The 21,886-nt window shown below is 41.4% G+C and overlaps 1 protein-coding gene across 1 annotated transcript in view; it reads right to left on the reverse strand.

Annotated features, from left to right (window-relative positions):
* FARP2 (FERM, ARH/RhoGEF and pleckstrin domain protein 2) overlaps positions 1-21,886 on the reverse strand; it is a 95,756-nt gene that overhangs the window by 40,257 nt on the left and 33,613 nt on the right. Inside the window, exons 3-12 of the mRNA XM_018563475.1 lie at positions 21,012-21,116; positions 18,306-18,348; positions 16,172-16,250; positions 15,988-16,085; positions 13,639-13,753; positions 12,874-13,021; positions 9,295-9,390; positions 4,631-4,794; positions 3,726-3,794; positions 533-590 (exon numbers count right to left, since the gene is read on the reverse strand). Coding sequence (XP_018418977.1) covers positions 533-590; positions 3,726-3,794; positions 4,631-4,794; positions 9,295-9,390; positions 12,874-13,021; positions 13,639-13,753; positions 15,988-16,085; positions 16,172-16,250; positions 18,306-18,348; positions 21,012-21,116 — 975 coding nt within the window. The remainder of the gene's footprint in view (positions 1-532; positions 591-3,725; positions 3,795-4,630; positions 4,795-9,294; positions 9,391-12,873; positions 13,022-13,638; positions 13,754-15,987; positions 16,086-16,171; positions 16,251-18,305; positions 18,349-21,011; positions 21,117-21,886) is intronic.

Consider the following 21,886-nt stretch of genomic DNA (forward strand, 5'->3'; position numbering starts at 1 on the left):
TTGTCTCCAACATGGCTGTTATCTGACCTAAGGCTGATTCCCAATGAGGCCTATAAACTTGTATGAGATTTGAGTTCAGTGCAGTCAGTCACACAGCGCTGAGTTTCTGGTAAGAACAAGTATTTTTCTGTACTTGCAGAAAATATACTCAGCCTGAAAAGAAAACGAATTCAGCCACCACATGCAAGGGCAGGTCAGCTTCAATATATATGAAATTGTTTGCTCTTTGGGTTTAGATATAATTTAAATAAGAATGTAGATAACATATTGAATCAAGTACCAGTACAATCCCCGCCCTCCCAAGTTGTTCTGATCTAGGTCCAGGCAATACATTAAGCAAAATGAAAAGAAAAAAAAAAAAAGCTGTATAGAGAAACAGAAGCAAGGTTATCTAATAAAATGCAGCAAACATTAGCCAGTAAGCGGCAAAGCAAGGGAAAAAAATCTAGGAGATCTAAGGAACCACAGAAAACAGAAAAAGCAAGAGAGACAGCAAAGCATGAGGGACCCAGGGCTGTACATCTACACGCACCTGCTTTGGAGAATCAGGAGTCACAGTGCAAGGGGACACTCTGGGTTTGCTGTGTCTCCTGCAGGATAGAGAGCAATGCAATCAGGAGGATCCCACTGACACCAAAGCCCAATGGTTAACACATAAGCAGGTACTATGCACACAAGCAATGTTGAAGAGACTCATGAACAAGAACATGAGGGATAATGAGAGATAAGTACCAAGTATGAGAGTAATGCCATAACATGCAATTTTACTCTTGACTGTAGCCTATAAGGCCACTTACTTCCTACCTCTTGGTATTGGTCTAATATGCCTATGTCTAACTATAGCCTGTATTGTAAAATGTTATGTCGCTACAAGAATGAGATCACACAGATCATTCTGCAGTGGTTACAGGTGAAATCCTATTAAGCAATTTAACCTATCAGGCTTGTGGCACAGTTGTGTCAAGCAGAAAGCCTGCTCAGCCTCCAAACTGCTGGCACCATATCACTTCATCTTACTAATGAGGGAGAAAAAAATAAATAAAATAATCAAGAGCTGGGCGTTGACACTCCTTAAACCAAACTATTTCCTTTAGAAAGCAAAATATGGAAGTGAAAAGGGCAACTCCACCCCAAACCAAGATTTTAGGATCACAAGGATTGCAAAAAAGTTAAAAATCACAAGCTGCCTTGTATCTCATACGCTGGCCATACATATAGCAATTATTTGGTAAATCAATTAAAACCACTACAAACGCCAGTCAAGAGGCATTTCTGATCTACCAGTTTTTATAATCTGGTTGCTCAAAAGTGGGAACATGGCAGATTGCTATGGACCAATCGATTCCATGCAGCGGTTTTCTAAACCAAGACTTCATAGGAATCTTCTTAAACTGGCACACAACTGAGGATATGACTAACTATAAATCCTCAGTCCTGCATACTTGCCTTGCCTATTACCTGCCAAATGATGATGTCATGCTCTCCTGATGGGAGTTCTCCATAATGTAGAATAAACTGATTGAAAATCCAGAGCTAAGAGAGTAACATCTTCATTAAGGCATGTAGGAGACAGCCTTCTGCTTGGAAATCTCATCACCGGAGACTCCAAGACTTTTAAAAAAAAGCTATAGATGATTCAGGTTTTTAATAGGAGTTTTGGATGGACTCTCAGTTAGTAGTTAGTAAAGCAAAAGCAAATAATTATGCTTACTACTAGCCACTCAACCAATTCAAGTTGTAATTTCAGCTTAGTTCTTTTCCACGTTCAGCAGCAACCTGGAAAAACCCTACATTCACTCAGAAATATGGCAAACTGGACTTCTAGTCAGAGTTGTATTCTGCTGAAGAAGGCCTAGTGGGGCTCTGATTGCTCCAACAGTCTCAATTCTCCTTCTTTCAGCACAAGAAACAGCTGCTTGGTTGGGATTTTAAACACTTTGGGGCTGGTTTAGAACTCCTCCGTCCAGATGGTGTTTTCTTTACCATAGCAATAGGAAATTCCTATGCTCTTGAGCACCATCTAGTGGAGCAGTGCTGTGAAATCAGAAGAGTTATAAATCAGCCCCATACACTAATGCTGGTCAACATGGCCTACTAAATGCAGGGTTTTCATTTTTACTTAAGCGCACTATGCAAGTGCTGCAGCTCAAGCATGTGTATTTATAGAAAGCCATCTCTTTGACATATGCATTTTGCTAAGCTGACAAAATAATGCCAGTCTTGTCTAGAATGACTAGCGGGTAAAACTAAACATGTCTAAAACTATTAGTTACCACTGTCCCACAATTGTCACAACTTTGTCCTCAGCTTTGTATAGAGTGGTTAAAAACTTTGCCAAGTTTATATTGTCTGTCTCCCCCAACTGGGGAGATTTCTCCTAATTTCCTTTGTACTCACCGGGACAGGAAGGCAGGGGGATCTCTCCAACAAAAAGGTACAGACAGCAATAATGCTGCTTGGTATTAACTAGGGATGCCCCGATACCGAATATTTGGGCGAGTACTCCTACTGGCCCAAATGCTCCAATACTGGAACTTCCGGTCAGAGGGAGATCTCCCTCTGACCGCAAGTGCTGAGGGAGCATGGAGCCGGCCTCCTTTCCAATAAGGAAGCTGGGCGGTGGGTTATGACCCGCCTCCTGATTGGCTTGGAAGGCTGCTTCACTTGCTGCGAGGCAGCCTAGCTTCCTAGCTAAATCAGGAAGCCGTCGGCACAACATGACCTACGTCCCAGCTTCCTGATTGGCCAGGAAGCCACGCTAACTAGCAACAAGTGATGTCGGCTTCCTAGCCAAACAGGAAGCCGGGTCATGACGTGTTGCCCGGCTTCCTGATTGGCTAGGAAGCCGGCTTTACCCATTGCTAGGCAGCCTGGCTTCCTGACCAATCAGGAAGCCTGACAGCACCTCGTGACTTGCCGCCTGACTTACTGATTGGTCAGGAAGCCAGGTTGCCTCAGCATGTGAATTTGTTCTTTCGCTAGAACACCAGCATCACAGGCAATCAGGAAGCTGGGCGACGTTCTCATGATCCGCCACCTGACTTCCTGATAATCTGGGCACACGGGAGCGGCGAGTCCTGAAAAAGAGTATCGTACTCGATACCACAAAAACGGTATTGGTGCATCCCTAGTATTAACAGAGTAGGGAAGGGTTACAATGTCTGGCAGTTATTGATGTATATGTCCACGTTGGAGTGATATCCCACAAGCTCCTGTGTTGTCGCAGGAAGTGGAAAGCTCACCAGCCAGGATACAAAAAAACAAAAGGTTCTAAATCTTACCCATTCTATTTATAAATATTAAAACGTGTTGGGTATAGCCGAGCTGTGACAGAGGTTAGCAATGGTGAGAAAGCGGTAAGACATATTTTACATTTACTTTACTAAATAGTTCGGTAGTCAAATGTGATAAAAGGTGTGCTATATACAAGTTAGTGCTCTTTGTTTTACAGGAGATATGGAACAACTACACACACACACACACACACACACACACACACACATTTGTGTACATATTAACCATAATCTTACATCTATTATACGTCGGAGTTAAGCAGTCACAGAGAACATTATAATACACAGAAAAATATGCACATTACGGAAGAACTTTAAAAGCAAAAATGGACTAAGTGCATTTATTAAGCATTAAAAGTATGATGAAAAGAATGTGGCTGTATATCACAGGAGCACTAACCAGTAATATACACATCAGGGCTGTGTACTGACCTGTCATATGGTGGCCTCTTAATGCTAGTGTCCCGTACATAGTCCATCAGTTGCTTCTGTGTTCTACCACTTAAAGGAAAAAAAAAGGACCCCTAAAAAAAAAAAAAAAAAAAAAAAAAAAGTCATAAATCCACACAGCTGAGCCAACACATCTATGGTCTTTCCTTCACTATAAAAAACAAACAAAATACCTGGCTGAATGTCTCTGTTTAAGTTGGTATGGGGCTAATGGCATCTCCCCGCTGATTCTCCATAGCTGCTTTGGAGCCCAGCAGGGATATCTCTTCATATGTAGGCATATTCAGCACATGCTGTGAAACCCCTAAGAAGTTGGGTTGCCTATTGCCACTACCATTACCTTTCTCACTGTATTCATCATAAATGGAGCAAATGCTACAGTAACCAATACCAGTGTCAATAAACAACTCTCTGCATATCATTGGCTGTGTCAGTACAACACTAGGTATTGACAGCTAGTCACAAAGCAAGGTTGAGCCCCACACAATATAATGCTCTGCCAGTGATCACGATTTATGGGTAGCTTAGTGGCATGCAAAATTGACAATCCTTTCCTATGATCAATGAGAAGAAGGTTTATGTGCCACTTCTTTCGCCTAAGTAAGCTACACAAGCAACAGTGCCAAGACCTGGCATTTTGCTCAGGGAGATATCTGCCAATCTGAACAACGTAAAACAAAAAATAGTTCTAGACAAGCAAAATTGCAACATATCAACTCTGGAATCATTAACACTTTCCAAAATGATGTACATCAGCCCATGCTGCATAAAGACAAAGTAAATACAAATTGTAGATTTGTACTTCTCTGAAACAAATCCCTACACAGCCCATATAAGAATCCACAATTCATTGCAGTTATCACTTTTAAACTTCCCCGTTCATTTACCTGTACCGAAACGAGGAGCCCCGACTCAGAAGAACAGGCTTAGATTTTGGCTTGGGCTGATCCTGGAGCCGGAAGAAGCTGTGATACTCGACACAGATCTTCCAAAACCTCTTACACATATCCCGGCTGGGGAGGAGGAACTCCAGGGCATCCTGATACGGACCCTACATGAAAGGATGAGGAAGAAATAGGCACATTATGTAGAAAAGGCAACAATATATCATATCAAAAAAACAAAACTACTATTCAAGACACTTCCAAATGATTCACTTTTATTAAAGAAATGTTTGAATCAAATTATTATCAGGGATTTAGTAGTCACCTTAAGTCTGACAGTTGTTTTTGCCCATCGTCTACCTTACTTCACATACTGCAGAAGATGGGCGATAGTATGAGGTCAGGCTGGTGTAAAGGCCAGCAAATGACAGACCTTTGACCTTCTGACTGCCTTTTTGTATGATGAAGGTATACATTTCCTTTAAACCCAATTTACACGAAAGAACAAAACAAAAAAATACCACGATCCATGAATCAAAGCATGCAACAAATAAATAAAATGATCCATGTATCATAGACCATGACACTTACAGACTCATTAAAAAGGGACCCTAAACTCAAGTTAAATCTCAAAATGCATTCGAATACCCTAACTATTAATAAAAATGTCTCTTATTTGTGTATCACTTGGATGTAGATCCTCAAATCATCTCTGAATTGGTGCGGACACTGTCCTTCCTTCTGGGGGTGGCTACTTTTTCCCCCCATGGTACCTGTGTGTGTTGTAAAGAGTAGCCACTGCTCCGAGCTCGCTCAGGCGATGGACTACAATCTCATGCTTAGTTTACCAATTTGTGTTGAGATTGTAGTCCCTCACGGGAGCGAGCTTGGCTAAAGACGGATAGTGCCAGCATAAATTCAGAGATGATTTGAGGATCTACAGCAGAGTGATACACAAAAAAGATAAACTATATTGCCAAACGTATTGGGACGCCCGCCTTTACACACACATGAACTTTAGAGGCATCCCAGTCTTAGTCCGTAGGGTTCAATATTAATTTGGCCTACCCTTTGCAGCTATACCAGCTTCAACTCTTCTGGGAAGGCTGTCCACAAGGTTTAGGAGTGTGTCTATCAGAATGTTTGACCATTCTTCCAGAAGCGCATTTGTGAGGTCAGGTACTGATTTTGGCCTGGCTCACATTCTCCGCTCTAATTCATCCCAAAGGTGTTGTATCGGGTTGAGGTCAGGACTCTGTGCAGGCCAGTCAAGTTCCTCCAACCCAAACTAGCTCATCCATGTCTTTATGGAGCTTGCTTTGTGCACTGGTGCACAGTCATGTTGGAACAGGAAGGGGCCATCCACAAACTGTTCCCACAAAGTTGGGAGCATGAAATTGTCCAAAATGTCTTGGTATGCCGATGCCTTAAAGAGTTCCCTTCACTGGAACTAAGGGGCCAAGCCCAACCCCTGAAAAACAACCACGCACCATAATCCCCCCTCCACTAAACTTTACACAATTCAGGCAGGCATGTACCGTTCTCCTGGCAACCGCCAAACCCAGACACGTCCATCGGATTGCCAGACAGAGAAGTGTGATTTGTCACTCCAGAGAACACGTCTCCAATTCTCTAGAGTCCAGTGGCGGCGTGCTTTACACCACTGCATCCGACGCTTTGCATTGCACTTGGTGATGTGAGGCTTGGATGCAGCTGCTCGGCCATAGAAACCCATTCCATGAAGCTCTCTACACACTGTTATGCCAATCTGAAGGTCACACGAAGTTTGGAGGTCTGTAGCTATTGACTCTGCAGACAGCAGGTGAGTTCTTCGCTTTCTGTGCTTCAGCATGCGCTGACCCTGCTCTGTCATTTTACGTGGCCTACCATTTTGTGGCCGAGCTGCTGTTGTTCCCAGTTGCTTCCACTTTATAATACCACTAACAGGTGACCATGGAATATTTAGTAACAAGGAAAGTTCACGGATGGACTTATTGCATAGGTGGTAATCTATCACGGTACCACGCTTGTAGTCACTGAGCTCCTGAGAGCGGCCCATTCTTTCACAAATGTTTGTAGAAGCGTCTGCATGACTAGGTGCTTGATATTTTACACTTGTGGCCATGGAGGTGACTGGAAGACCTGAATCCAATGATTTGGAGGGGTGTCCCAATACTTTTGGCAATATAGTGTATATTTTTGTTATTAAGGGTACATGAATGCATTTGTAAGATTTAACTCCTGAGTTTAGTGTCACTTAAGTGGTGTGTACCTCCTTAAGTGTGGGGATTAAAGTTTTCTGTAGTATGTATATACCTAATCATTCCATCAGACATCTTTCTTTACATGAACTTGGCAAAATAAATAAATATATATATATATATATTTTTATAATGCTAAAATGTAAAATTGAGTACAGGCTAAAATACATTAGTCCTGTGAAGAGCAGACATCACAACAAGTCTGCTATGTCCTTTATTAACCAGAAAGGTCTCATTCCCCTGCGTCTTAAACTATTTTCACTTTGTTACTGGGGTCTGACTTTTCCAGACTAGATGGCTTAGTTCCAACAAATGTCATTATTGTAATACAGGATTTATATAGCGCCAACAGTTTGCGCAGCACTATACAAAATTGAGGGAGACTATTAACAATACAATTTCAGTACAGGCGGTAGGGGGGCCCTGCTCGTCATTCTCTAATCCAATAAGAATGCCCTGACTTGTTATTCAAGCAGACAAACAAAGAGATACCTAGTCGCATTCCTTACTAGAAAAACCCTAAGTTGAATGAGGGGGGGCTGGGGTGTGCTTGTAGTGACCTGCGGATGGCGCCGCCACACAGTATACAGATGAATAAAATGTTACCAGCACACCACCAGTATTGCAGTCCAAAGAGTTTGTTTGTTGGAATGTCATGTCACCAAAACTAGCGCTTTCGGGCCCACGCAGGGTCCCCTTCATCAGGCTCAGCAATGATGTTATTGCTGAGCCTGATAAAGGGGACCCTGCGTGGCCCCGAAAGCGCTAGTTTTGGTGACATGATGTTCCAATAAACAAACTCTTTGCACTGCAATACTGGTGGTGTGCTTGTTACTCAAGCAGTCTCGTTGTACCGTGGAATAGTTGCAGCAGCGCTTAGGCTGGGTTCACACCTAGGCGTATTGAATAGGCGCGTTTGTTGCGCGTTTCTCACGCGATTCACTGTAAAAACGCACGTTTCCGAAGGCTACTCGGCTGTATCCCAATGGAAACGCGCGACAAAAACGCCCCAAAAGAAGCTCCTGTACTTCTTTGGGCGTAGGACGTTTTGTAGCGCGTTTACACGGCCTGTAATACGCCCAGGTGTGAACCATACCCCTAGGAAATAATGGGATTTCGGTGTTTGAGCGTTTTGCAGAGCGTAGGAACGCGCTACAAAACGCCCAGGTGTGAACCGGGCCTTAGCCATCAGATCAGAAAAAGTATGTTCACAGATACAAAGTAAAAGAAATGCAAAATAGACAATGAAAACAGTTCTTTGGCTAATAAAAAGTAACAGCATGCCTTATTTGGCATCTGCTATTGGAAAGACTAACTTTTAAAGGTTTAAGATAGAGCACAGGCTTCCTTTGCACAGCTGTGGCAAAATATTATGTTTAAATATATCCTGTAATATTTTTGTTTAAATAAGTTTATTTAGGAATTAGGGTTATCATATTACCTCATGTTAAATCAAGGGCGTGTTTTTTACACTTTTGGGGTATTTAATAATCAAACAATTGTCCAACCAGCTCTCATAGCTCAACCTCCCCCAACAAAGATGAAAGTGACTAGCAATGATGTTATTGCTGAGCCTGATAAAGGGGACCCTGCGTGGCCCCGAAAGCGCTAGTTTTGGTGACATGATGTTCCAATAAACAAACTCTTTGCACTGCAATACTGGTGGTGTGCTTGTTACTCAAGCAGTCTCGTTGTACCGTGGAATAGTTGCAGCAGCGCTTAGGCTGGGTTCACACCTAGGCGTATTGAATAGGCGCGTTTGTTGCGCGTTTCTCACGCGATTCACTGTAAAAACGCACGTTTCCGAAGGCTACTCGGCTGTATCCCAATGGAAACGCGCGACAAAAACGCCCCAAAAGAAGCTCCTGTACTTCTTTGGGCGTAGGACGTTTTGTAGCGCGTTTACACGGCCTGTAATACGCCCAGGTGTGAACCATACCCCTAGGAAATAATGGGATTTCGGTGTTTGAGCGTTTTGCAGAGCGTAGGAACGCGCTACAAAACGCCCAGGTGTGAACCGGGCCTTAGCCATCAGATCAGAAAAAGTATGTTCACAGATACAAAGTAAAAGAAATGCAAAATAGACAATGAAAACAGTTCTTTGGCTAATAAAAAGTAACAGCATGCCTTATTTGGCATCTGCTATTGGAAAGACTAACTTTTAAAGGTTTAAGATAGAGCACAGGCTTCCTTTGCACAGCTGTGGCAAAATATTATGTTTAAATATATCCTGTAATATTTTTGTTTAAATAAGTTTATTTAGGAATTAGGGTTATCATATTACCTCATGTTAAATCAAGGGCGTGTTTTTTACACTTTTGGGGTATTTAATAATCAAACAATTGTCCAACCAGCTCTCATAGCTCAACCTCCCCCAACAAAGATGAAAGTGACTTTAACACTCACATGGACCTCCGGATGTAATTTTATAAGGAAGCGCCGTCTTTTGAAGCTTAATTTCCGTATCTTTGACCAGTTAAATGTGTTAATTCTTGTGTTACCCTGCAAGTCAAAACAGAAAAAGGAGGTAATAAGCATAAGTGAAAAGGAACAAAAGTAATGACACAGAGAATAAAGATGGGACTCGATTTACTTGTGAAGCAAAAGTTTAGAGTTAGGACCGCACTATATAGGAGGTGCCTTGGCGAGGCAGTGTGGCTTTCACATTTTCTGCAGAAGACGTGTATCTAAACCTCTGTTTTTAACCTTAGCGGTGAGACAAGTTTTTTTGCATACTGGCTGGTGAGTGTGCTGGGAAACTTTTTGCTGTTCTATTTACTTGCAAGTGCTATAAACATGGATGTTGTGTTGTCTAGCCGTTAAGTGAATGGCACAGAAGTGCACATATACAGTGGAAAAAGATGTTGCTGTCCTTCAGCATAAATGTGCAGATATAAAAGCACTGTGCTTTGTGGTGCTCTGCATTGTCCATTCTTGTGTCTTTTCATGCTCGCGTTAAAGGTCCAATGAAAGTGACTGTGCTGAGCTAATGCAACCTGTGTCAAAGCACACATAGGTGAAAACGGGGAATGAGTCTGTCTGCTTCAGGTAAAGGGAACATTCTCTGGGGTCCAGTCATCAATGGCCGAGGAAGTCTGCCTGCCAGTTTTCCACACTTAAAGATGTGCATGGCAGACAAGGTCGGAATGTAATGTTCTGCCCAACACAGAATCAGGTCGCTTTTGTTTGAGCTGTGCCACTTCTGGTACCTTTCGGATGATGTAAACCATGGCAGTGGCGCAGTCTGACTGCATCCTGGTCAGATGACCTTGTAACGATGTTGAGGTCAAGCATCAAATCTCCCTGAGCTCTAGGATGTTATTTGGAGGTCAAGATTCCTTCGTCAACTAGGTCCTATTAACCAAGAGGTTTTTCCCAGGACTACTCACCAGCCTGGCAAGCTGGCATCCAGGAGCAGCCCAGCATTTTGTCTGGAGAACCCTCAACCACAGGGTCCAAGCATAGGATTAGAGATTAGATCTTTTCCAGGGGAAGAAAACCCTGGACAGGGCCATGTACAAGACTAGGTCCAGGCACTCCCAAGCAATAAGAGGGTCCGACATTGACTTCCAGAGATTGAGGACCAGTCAGGAGGTCTGCATAATTTGTATAGTCTGATAAATGCTGGCTGATAAAACTTGTACCAACTGCTGTCTGAGGAGAATACTGTCCACCAAACGACCCACACTATGGGGATCTTCTAAGCCTGTAGCCAAAACAGAGGACAGCACCTTGGTGAATAACTGAGGTGCGGTGGACAAAAAGGGCAACAAACTGTGATCCCAAATTCTTGATGTCCACCCATGTCAGTAAGTGTAGATTTCATATGGAACATTTGGACTCACAGAAAAACTTCAGACTGAGAATAGAGGGAACTCTCTCCTCCCCCCCAGGCAGCAAAATGTGTTCTTGCTCCCCGTTCCTTCCTTGATCAAAGTAGGATTTGCTGAACAGGCATATTCTAGTAAAAGAGCATGCATTCAAGTTCACTTCTTGCCAGGAAGCTCTGCAGATCAGCATTTAAGCCATAGGATTTGTTGAATGTGGACAGTCAAGAGCCAGGGCCTCCAAGGGCAAATAGGGCCTTCAAAGAGGGCTGATCCTAGTCAGCATACAACATGGATTGTAGAAGTATGTGTACAGGGCAGGTTTTGGCAATTTTTGGCAATTTTTGGCATGTTTGGACTACACTTTAAGACTACTAGCCTTTGCAAAGGCTGATGCAGGCAGTTCCAGCAAACAAGTATGCACTGCATCCACAAGGAGAGAAATTGGGAGAGATGTCAGGGAACAGGTTTGCTGGGCTGAGTACACAGAAGTGGAAGGACAAGCAAACAGGAAGCTCAGAAGGAATCTCAGAAAGTGAAGGAGAGGGGGCCTTGCTTGCACCCCCTATGGTCTAAGAATTTCAAAAGGTCAAACATTTTCTTCATAAATTCAGTCATTACAGAGGCAAAGTTCTCTCTGGAACTTGCAGGGGAGGGTGCACTGGGGAGGCCGAGGAAGACCCTGAGGCAGGGAGCGAGTGGAAGAAGGAACAGAAAATATGCGCAGCAGAAACAGCCCCACCCCAAAATGTCAGATTGAGTCAGGAGAGGAAAACAAATGGCGGAAGCATGTGCAGTATGTGATCTAGGAGGTGGGCTGCACAGACAAAGAAAGCGGCTCCTAAGTCGCAAGGTAACAGAGAAAATGTGCCAATTTTACATTTTGAAAGCTGAAAACACTGCCACAGGAGAGTCAAAGCAACTCTTCAGATCTGACCCTTTAGGGACCTGAGCAATCCCACTGGGTACATTGTGGTGCCGCAGTGGCTGCGATCAGCAAAGGGAAACTTGCTAGAAGAGTCTTGTAGGAAAACAAAAATGCTAAAAAGGGATGTGCTTCTCTCGGAGCGGAGAGCAGGGGTCCATTAACGAAGGACACTAGCAAAAAACTGAAGTAAGCTGGAAGTGGGAAGGGTTATACATTGTTGTCCAAACAGTTTAGATTTGCCAGTGTGCAGTAGCTGCATAAGACCGGTTCCAGAATTCCTGTGGTGTAAAAATCAAGCAATGTGGTTTGCCAGTCTCTAACTTTCAATAAAAGAGAGACAGCAAGCTTGCACCACTTCCCCCCTCCCCTACAACCTCCTCTCTCAACCTCTTCTCACTGCTTTCTGGCTTTTTCTTTCCCTTTTTCTATTTCTCTAATTGCTGGGGTTTACCTGGTATATGTTTTTCATGTCTTGTAATAGTCTAGTCATAGATGGAAATAGCCTTTTACAACTATGTATGGGCTGCATTATAAGTGTAGTGAGTACCTAAATGATATCTGGACTGGATGGTTTGTACTTTATATGTATGTGTGTATAATGTTTTTCAAATATCAATAAAAATTGAATATTAAAAAAAAAAAAGAGACAGCAAGAGACAGAAAAAGATATATGGATATGGTGGACAATTTGCTCATGTATCTGTACCATACAAATGATTGCAGTTTATCTTGTTTTCTGTCTTCTTGACTCTCTCCAACAAGACACTGCTGGTGGGAGGAGATCGGGGCCACTACATGAGATTAGGCGGTATGATCAGTCTTTCTGTACATTGCTAGGGTAGTCTGTAATTAATGCCACTGGTTTTATTCATACACAGATAAAGCGGGCACTGTGATGACACCCCCCCGAGGTGTTAAAAACGACATGGCGCGCGTCTATGACAGCCAGGTCACTGACAAGTGGCCTAAATTATGCGGGCCATAATGTGGCCTAGAAGAGCACCGCTATGAAAACATGCCATTAATGTTGTCCAAACTGCAAGAGGGGGTAGAAGATTAGGAGGAGCAATCTTTCCAAGACAACCACTGCATAAAGAAAAAGTGAAGCTGAAGTTGGGTCTTAATATACATGGCACAGACACAGCTAAAAGCAGCAAAGTACTGTATATATGTTCAAAGAATATCTTCAAATAATGTTTTATATTCTTGTATATAAACCTTAAATATTACCTGAAAAACCAGGACACCCATATGAGAAACCGACAAATTGATTTTGGCACCTTCCCGGTCAGATGCAAGGTGGAAGCGTGTTCCATACAGGTCAAGTCTTCTAGAAATCTCTAGAATTTGGAAGTCAGCATCTGCTGGAGACATACCACTGCAAAAGAAAATTATAGCACCAACACACGTCATCAGAAAAAAATAACATTTATATGCTTATAGAAGTAGTATTGAACTAATAATGAATCCAGATAAAAAAAAAAAAATATTTTTTTTCCAATAAAGTATTTCTTTAAAATTGATCCAACCACATTACAGGTTTCTTAACAGTTCCAACTATCTCAGCTTGGCTTCCCTGAACTTCCTGTCAAGTACAAGATCACAAAGGACAGTGTAGACTCCAGCAGCTGCCCATCTACTACCGTAGCTTGGATAAGGGAGAAGCAGGGAGAAGGTCATGTCTTGTGCATGTCTGTCACACAAGGGTGGCTCCATAGCACCCTACAAGGGAAAGAAGCCACCCTAAAACAGAATAGCAGGGCCAGTTCTACGGGGACCAGCTGACTCTGCAGGAAGCTTAAACTTTAAATCATTAAGCAGCATCAAATCTAAGCGATTTAATCAGCATTTGAAAGAGCTTAAAAACCTTTGGAATTTAACATCACTTTAAGAAAATGTAAATAAAAAATAAGATGCCAAACAATCATTAGGATCCATTGTTGCATACAGATGTGAATATAGTCACATATATGAAAATTATACAATCTAACTCACATGTGCTCATGGTGGTTTTGCAATATCCGCTCTTCCAGACTGTGCTGTTTCTGTACATAATGAGTGTTTTTTAGATTCTCCAGGTCCACTTTCTGATCGTAATCCCCAACCTCAGCTGTAACAGACATGTTATATCGATAAGAACATAAAAATATGAAATAAATGCTATGAGCCAACAACTGTTTGACAACACAAAGTATTTGTCTACAATTTCAGGATTCCAAAGCAGAGTATATACTTGCATTAAACACTATGGGGGGAGTTTATAAAACTGGAGCACACAGAATCTGGAGCAGTTGCCCATGACAACCAGTTAGCTTCTCTCTTCAGTTAAGATATGAAAATGAAAGAGAAGCTGACTGGTTGCCATAGACGACTGCTCCAGGTTTTGTCTGCTCCAGTTTCGATAAATTCCCTTCTATGTATTACATCAGCACAGCAACATTGATATTACATTAGGCCATCACCAGAACTTACTGGGGTTTCTTACAGAAGCTGCAGCTGTGTTATTAGCACAGATACAGTACATAGTAACACAAAGACTTATTAAGCCAAAGGCCTGAGAGAACTGTGCTGCACAAAGCAACTTAACAGCTTTATCTAGCACAGGTTAGATAACGAAAGAATGGGTCTAATGGCTGTGGGTAATACACTTCACACGTTCACAGACAAATGCTTTCATACACTAAAACTGCTCCCTTCAAAGCAGGGGTGGGGAACAACCAGCGGGTACCTCCATTTCAACCAGCGGGTACCTCCATTTCAGAGTACCCGAATTGTCATCATTTGCTAAGTTTTTGGTACAAGCATGCTATGATCAGCACAAATAATTTTTGATGTGAGATCATTCCAGCCAAGTGCTAAAAAAGGGACATTCCACCTTTATAAATAATAAAAAAAATGTTTTAAATAATAAATGCACGCTCCTTTACAAAAGACAAATTGTGCATTTATGATTTTTTTTTGCGTAGGAGCCATTAAAGCATTGCAATGGCCATCAGTGGATCATGGTTGTAATACTATGGCTCCAGCAGACTCTTCATTCCACCCAGGTCTGTAGTAGACTTGTAAATTTCATTTTGAATGCAAATTCGGACGAAATTTCATGAACTCTGACATTTGAACGTCTGAATTCCAATGAGGCCGAATGCAAACCATTTAAAATGTTCTTTTAACTAAATTTTGGCTCATCTGAAATTTTGATCAAATCAAACATGTGACTGTTTTCTGGCCAATCAGAAAACCCCGTCCGAAACATCCGAATAACGATGGGAAACAGCGTTAGGACCCAAAAGAACAAAAAATCAGAAACGAAGCTAAACTAATTTTTTTTTGCCGGCTTACATGTCCAGTCTGTACCAAGGTACAGACATTTAGTAACATGGACCAGAGGTAGGGTCAATAGGACTTGTAGTTTCTCCAGTCACATAACCTGTCAAACAAGAACCGTGCCAATCAGGTAAGTGGGGGGTTGGGTTTGTGATCTGACCTTGTATCATGTTACATCCTGAATATTGGTGTAACATGCAACATGGTTAGAAAAGATACCTCAAGGATATAAAGTGAACAACTGTTTTCTATGTGTCCCATTCACACCACAACACAGATGTGATGGGTGGAGCGAATAAGCTGTATTTTATCAAAGCGCAATAGATATGTCGGCCGTGCGACGGTCTTAATGGAGTGTACACAATGTACACCCCACATAAAGTTAAGAAACAAAAGAAAACCTAAGCAGTGACAGCTCTCGCACTGTGCGATACAATGCACACTGCTGGAGCTACCACAATGCGCTAGTCCATCGGCTAAAATGCAGCTAGTGTGAACTGTCCCTTGCAGGCTGCTTTCACTGCCGGTGGCATTTTCTACCCAGTTTGTTACAAGCATCATGTACCATATCTAATCTAAGAAGAATGAGGCAGACTTAATTTTATCCTATTTCTAGTTGTCCAATGTGCCTACAATTCTAAGAAACCGGTTTTGCATGATAAATGTTTGCTTCAAGGCACAAACGGAGACAAAAAAAAGCTCCGGGATCACATTCACGCTTTTCTGAAATGTAGTCACATGTATTTTACAAGTAGAAATGTGTTGCCCAGGGCGTCAACTTGGGTTTTTTGTTAAAGTTTCGCTAATAACAGGAATAAGAAAGGAAAAGGAGAATAAAACTGGTTGCTCCTGGAAATGCGACACGTTCATACATGAAGTGTGCTGTGCACTTTGATCGCATACAACCTTCATCCAGCTCCAGCATGCAGTTTACAAAGAGTTGGGACAGGCTTCCCTTATCGCCCAAGGGTGTGGCCTAGATTACAGAGAAAGATCACACCTTACAGGTAGAAAACTCACACTGCAGGAGCAGAGAAATAAGTAGAGCTGTAGTATTATCACTGCACACCAGCCTCTCTTCTGCAAGGTCCCTCTTGATCTGCATAGCAAAAAGGTACCTAAAGCAAAGAGAATACATGTTACCGCACCGTCACATCTAGAGGGCACCAGAGAATATTGCACATCATTTGCTCTGAGATCTAACCTTGTGTACTCCTCTTGAAGCTGACCAGGGTCAGGGGGGAAAAACTTCACAGCCAGACGCATTTTGGCATTTTTTGGTTCTGTAGATACAGTTATCAAGCAGTACAGATGTCATAAATGTATCGATTTAGAAAAATAAATCAGACATTAAAGCAGTGATGAGTTGACAGTATATCCCTTCAGAAAGCACATAAAACAGATTACGCACCATCCTTCAGAAATGTCATAAACAAACTAAAACAGGAACACAACGGGTTTAAATCAATTGTGCTAGGGGGTAACAAACATGGTCAGAAAGGTGCAATAAGCCTTTAAGATTTTTTTAAGTTTACAATGTCTTGTTTTATGCTATTTTCAGAATTGGTTTAAAATATTAATTTCACATTTAAACTCGTCAAAGTATAAGTGCAATTTTAAATAAATATTATGCTGGGTGTGTGTTTCGCAGGGGAAATACAATTAGCTTCTGTGCTACTTTGCAGAGCATGCTGGGCTTTCTAAGAAAACCCAGCATTGCATCTGCTGCACACTCTTATGAATTAAAAATCCAAACAGCTCTGTCTCTGCTAGCAGTGAGGGATTGGAATATGTCCCTCCTTCAATTCATTCAGCTATTTAAGTGTAATCATGAATGATTCTATTCATGTACAAGCTATTTAGGCTATTCACGGCACAGTAGCAAGTTAGTCTGGGAACACTGCCAGCTCTTCCCTAGATCATGACTTTGAACAACTTTAAAGTGACATTAAACCCTCAGATTTTTTAACAAAATACTGTAATGTGTGCCTTACTGTAATCCATGATTGTGTCCCTTCTCTTTGCTGCCGTATCTCTGCTCTTGCTGGGCAGAACTTCTGTGTTGCAGCAGACTGCCTTGTCTCTGAAATGGATACATGGTGTCTGCGTGAAGGTTCACAACCTGAGCCAGCACTACAGGAAGAGGCACTCAGCTGCAAAGGGAAGTTCTCCCCCAGCGTGAGAAGACATGAGGATTTTAAAAAGGAAGAGCAGCAAAGAGAAGGGAAACAACCATGGATTACAGTAAGGCACACATTACAGTATTGGTTTATGTTAAAAAATCTGAGGGTTTAATGTCACTTTAAGGTCCCTTTCACACAGGCAGCCCGACCAAGTCTGCTTGTCTGTTCTTCAGGCGGACCTGATCGGAAGCCCAATGTAACTCTGGGTAGCCGCATCTAAAAGACATGCGTCTGTTAACACATCGTATTACCCACGACTCTGTCTAGGCCGAAAAAACCCAAAAAAACTAGTTCCATTTTGGTGAACCTAATCTTGACGGACCAGAGGTAAAATTGGATGTAAATGCCCATTTACATCCGACCCCCTCAAGACCTAACATGGGTCTGAAGAACAGCTGTTTTTATCTCCATTGCAAGATGGAGGGGAAAAAACGGAACGGACACAGATGTCACAAGAGTGATATCTGTTCCATTCAGCTCCAATCAGCAGGAGATCTGTGCATGGATCTCCTGCTGTATGGAACGGATTGCACCCGTGTTAAAGGGGCCATAGTGACAGAGTCAATATGCACAGGACAATCGAAAAAAAGCCAGATGAAGACATCTTGCCACTAGTCATTATGAAATAAATTCACCAGCTATGTGGGCTTAACCTTAAAAAAAAAAGGGACATTAGCCTGCCTGGAAAAGTACAAAGTGCAATAATCCATGGAATCCAGACTTTTTTTTTATACCGACCCGAGTGCTTTATCTAAAATATTAAATACAGATGAGAGCATATTGGTTGCTAGTGTTTACTGTAAACTACATGCCATCCCTGCTTTCGGCGCTGCTATATAAATAAACCCCACTGTTCAAAAAAGAACATCAATTCAGAGCCAATGCATAAAAGCAACCAATTGTGACCCCATCACAGAACACCAAAATATATACATGACAAGATCTAATCCAATCACAAGCGTTCTTGATGTTATAAAGTAACTATTTACAAAACACACACATTGTAATATTCTTATAATAAGGAGGTGGAAAGTAAATTCTATAACATCACGATAACTTCCTATCAATCAAGTAAAGCTATATTGTTATGGCAAAGGTTTATGAAAGCTGTGACAAATCTACCCACCCATCAAACAAAACAATAAGAGAACTTACTGCGCAGCTGCTTGCATACAAATTTTAGAGGCTCCAACCACACCTAAAATAGAAACACATTGGGGAGTTGACTTTTTATGGTCATTGACAGAGCTATATTGTAATCATTAAAATCAGAATATTATGGGTGGATCTTCTATTGTGATGCATCTCACTTGCTACTACTCATAATGAAAAAAACATATGCCAAACTTCAGCACAAAAACAAAATCATTGACACAATTACAAAAGAAAAAAAGGAAACATTTTAGAGATTTTTTATTGCCATCACTTTGTAGTGCAACTTTTAAAATTAGAGGCGTCTAAAGTCCCTAGCAAAGTCCCTAGCCAAGCCGAGGCTGCTGAAAAAGAAATTGAGGATTTTGTGTCCTCAATTTCTTTTCCATTTAAAAAAAAGGGAAATGTCAGGGGTCTGTTTGGACCCCTAATATTTCCCCAAAGCCCCCCCAACAGTAAAAAAATAAATAAAATAAAAAATTATTTTAAAAAAGTGAAAACTGCCACCCCCCCACGCATATTATTAGACATGTGCGAAGACTAAAAATGTATCTAAGATGAAATGTCTAATGCTCTGTGCGTTGTGCTGTGGCTGTATGTGTAATGCCCTGTGCGTTGTGCTGTGTGCGCATTGTGCCCTGTGTGTGTTTGTTTGCGTTATGCAGGGCAACTGGTGGCGAGTAACTTTGAAGGCCTGGCTAGTAGCTCAGGACCTGAAATTTTGAGCCCTGCTGTACACTATCATCCAAAGCCTTCAATTGCAGTTGCTGGCCGGATTCCAAGCACATACTGACACATGGCAGATATTGCTAGAATTCCATTCCTACCATGCACTACATTTATAACTGGTTGAAGATTAACACCACAAACCATACTGGAAAAGCGTGTGCTGCCCAGGATGGAAAAAGAATGGAAGTCAGTTGAATTCTAACTTTTTTCGCAAGGAATTTCCACATCACATAAACCAACTTCTCAGATACTAAACTATATATTTTATCCACCCAACATTTAACCAATTAAACATGCCACATGAACTGCATCACACTGGCTTTAGGAACATCATGTTTATAACTGGAGCTTTACAATCCAACAAAAAAAAAAACCTAGCAACTGAGTGGGGCAAACTGATCCACAGTACAGGTTACTGCCAAAACATGGAACACTTCCCAAGGATTGTACAGAAGAATTCCAGGAAAAATAGTATGAGGGTGGCTGAGATGAGTCAAGGGTGTTAAAGTAAACCTGAGCAAAGCAAGCTAACCATGTGATGAAAAGTGCATATATAGGAGGTATTCCTCAGGCTGGATTCAAACCATGTCCATGCATTCAGCTCACTATCCCCTGTGTTAAAGCGGCACTAAACTCAGGAGTTAAAGAGAACTATGGGGTGTTTTCCCCCATAGTTCTCTTAAGGGTCACGGGAAGACATCAACTAGCGTCCTCCCATGACCCAAAGCTCAGTATACCACGAGCTAATGTCCTTCCTTCTGGGGGGTGGCTACTTTTCTTCCCCATGGTCCTGGTGTGCGTTGTAAAGTAGCCACTGAGCTAAACACGAGATTGTAGTCCATCACAGGAGTGTGTCTGGAGCTGTGGCTACTTTACAACAAACAGGAACCATTTAATGCGGTTGAAGCACGTAAAATGCAACGTAGTATAAATCCTGGCTTAAGCCTGCAGTTTGGACCGTCAAATGAACAGACTAGAAGGTAGATTCAGACAGGCGGATGCGGGGCCGGGGCGATGAAGGCAAGCTTACATTTTACAAGTAACCTGTATGTATTATATCATCAGTTTGATTTGTCCGTTTTTTTTATAGATTTGCTTGAACATTGTCTGTACATTTTGCATATATGGGTGTCAAGATGGGGATGGTCAAAAAAGCAATCTTCACTCGGCAAGTGTTCTTCAGAAACTAGAGCTAGAACCTTTTTATTAAACCATCCAAACAAGAGTAGCGTTGAAGACATTAGTAAACTTCATCACATTGAAAAGCCCATTATAAAAATTCTCTACCTTGTGTAAACCTACCCAAGAACATAGCCTCAACTAACAAAGCAGACACTCCCAATGTGGGCCTGATTTCCACATTCAGCTGGCATATGGCAGCTTACTGGAATTACAGATTATTTCAGGTGATACAGTAACTGAATGATGAAGCAATTTCAAAATGTCTAAAGTATATTTTAATATATTTGCCTCGAAAGGTTATTTTTTGGGTAATTTTCTCTTGATATATGTAAATCATGCTATGTTTATCCACAAGTATCGTTCAGCCTCTCTACCATTGCAAAACAGATTTTTTATTTTTGTTGCCCTGTGATATGAAACAGCTGCGTACTATGCATGGGACTATATCCAAGCTTTAAGCTACAGCAAACTGTAAAAAAAAGTAAAAAACAAAGTGTCACATGTTATATATAAGAAGTTAAAATTAGCAGCAAGGTTCTGAATTTTGAAAAAGATACAGAATGAAAACTGCAGATAAATAAGCTAGTCGCAATAAATAAATGTAGATACAGGTGTAACCTAAAAGCAAAGTCACACATGTAGGTACTAATGTTTTAGGAAACCGACAAAAAAAAAAAAAAAAAAAAGAAAAAACAATACATATACGTAAATTATGAAAACAAGCCAACAAAAGTAAATTGATTATAAATAGAGAAATAGAGTTGAGGGCTTAAAGTGCCACATAGTAGCCTTACATACCCACTGTGACTGCGCCGTCTGGAACTCGATGCCAAAATAGTCTGTCTCCACCATATTCAGATGAGTGAACAGTTGGCTCAGCAATGCTTGGCCTATGGTTTTTGGCTGCACAAGACAGAGACTTGTCAGAACACAGAAAAGTACAGAAATGCCTCTTAAAAAAGGAAAAACTAGAGCTGCATTAAGAAAACAGATATACAATAAATTATTTCTACAAATATTGTAATTTAATGATATATAAATTAATGTCCCCTTTTTAAATTGCAAGCCACAGTTGTTTCCTAAGAGCTCCAAATTCCTCCTTCCCTACATCCATAGCAACAAAGCATTTTTTTGTATATAGAACTTCTCAATCCTTAGATGGCAGCCAGGATACAAATCACATTATCCCCCTGTCCTGATTGGCAGAGGTTATTCTTTATATGCTATTGGGATGACATCTCGCCGTTTCTGCCTAATATATTCAACTGTGGAAAAAAAAATTCCAACCAACAGGGAAAGGAGTCATTGTATCTGTGTGGACATAACGCATAGGTACAAATCAGCTTCAAAAGCCAGTTTTTACATAGAGTTTTACAGCTGCTATCTAGAGTTCTCTAGAAAGTTGTAACAGCATCTGTATGCAGCGGTACAGACAGGACAGCAAAATAAATAGCCATGGTCATTTTAGAATTAAGGCATCCTCAACACTGTCCCTAGTATTACTGTAGTAAGGATTGTAAACTCAGGTGCTAATGCTGATGTATCTGCAAAAAATAAATCAAGGCAACTGGACTTGCTGTAAAATATTCTTGTACAAGTTTTCTCCCTAAAATATGTTGCAATAAGGTCCAGTTACCTTGATTTCTTTTTTACAGATATACCATGATCTGGAT

The sequence above is a fragment of the Nanorana parkeri genome, unplaced genomic scaffold (assembly GCF_000935625.1).
Source record: "Nanorana parkeri isolate BGI_ZX_2015 unplaced genomic scaffold, ASM93562v1 scaffold667, whole genome shotgun sequence".
Classification (NCBI taxonomy): Eukaryota; Metazoa; Chordata; class Amphibia; order Anura; family Dicroglossidae; genus Nanorana; species Nanorana parkeri.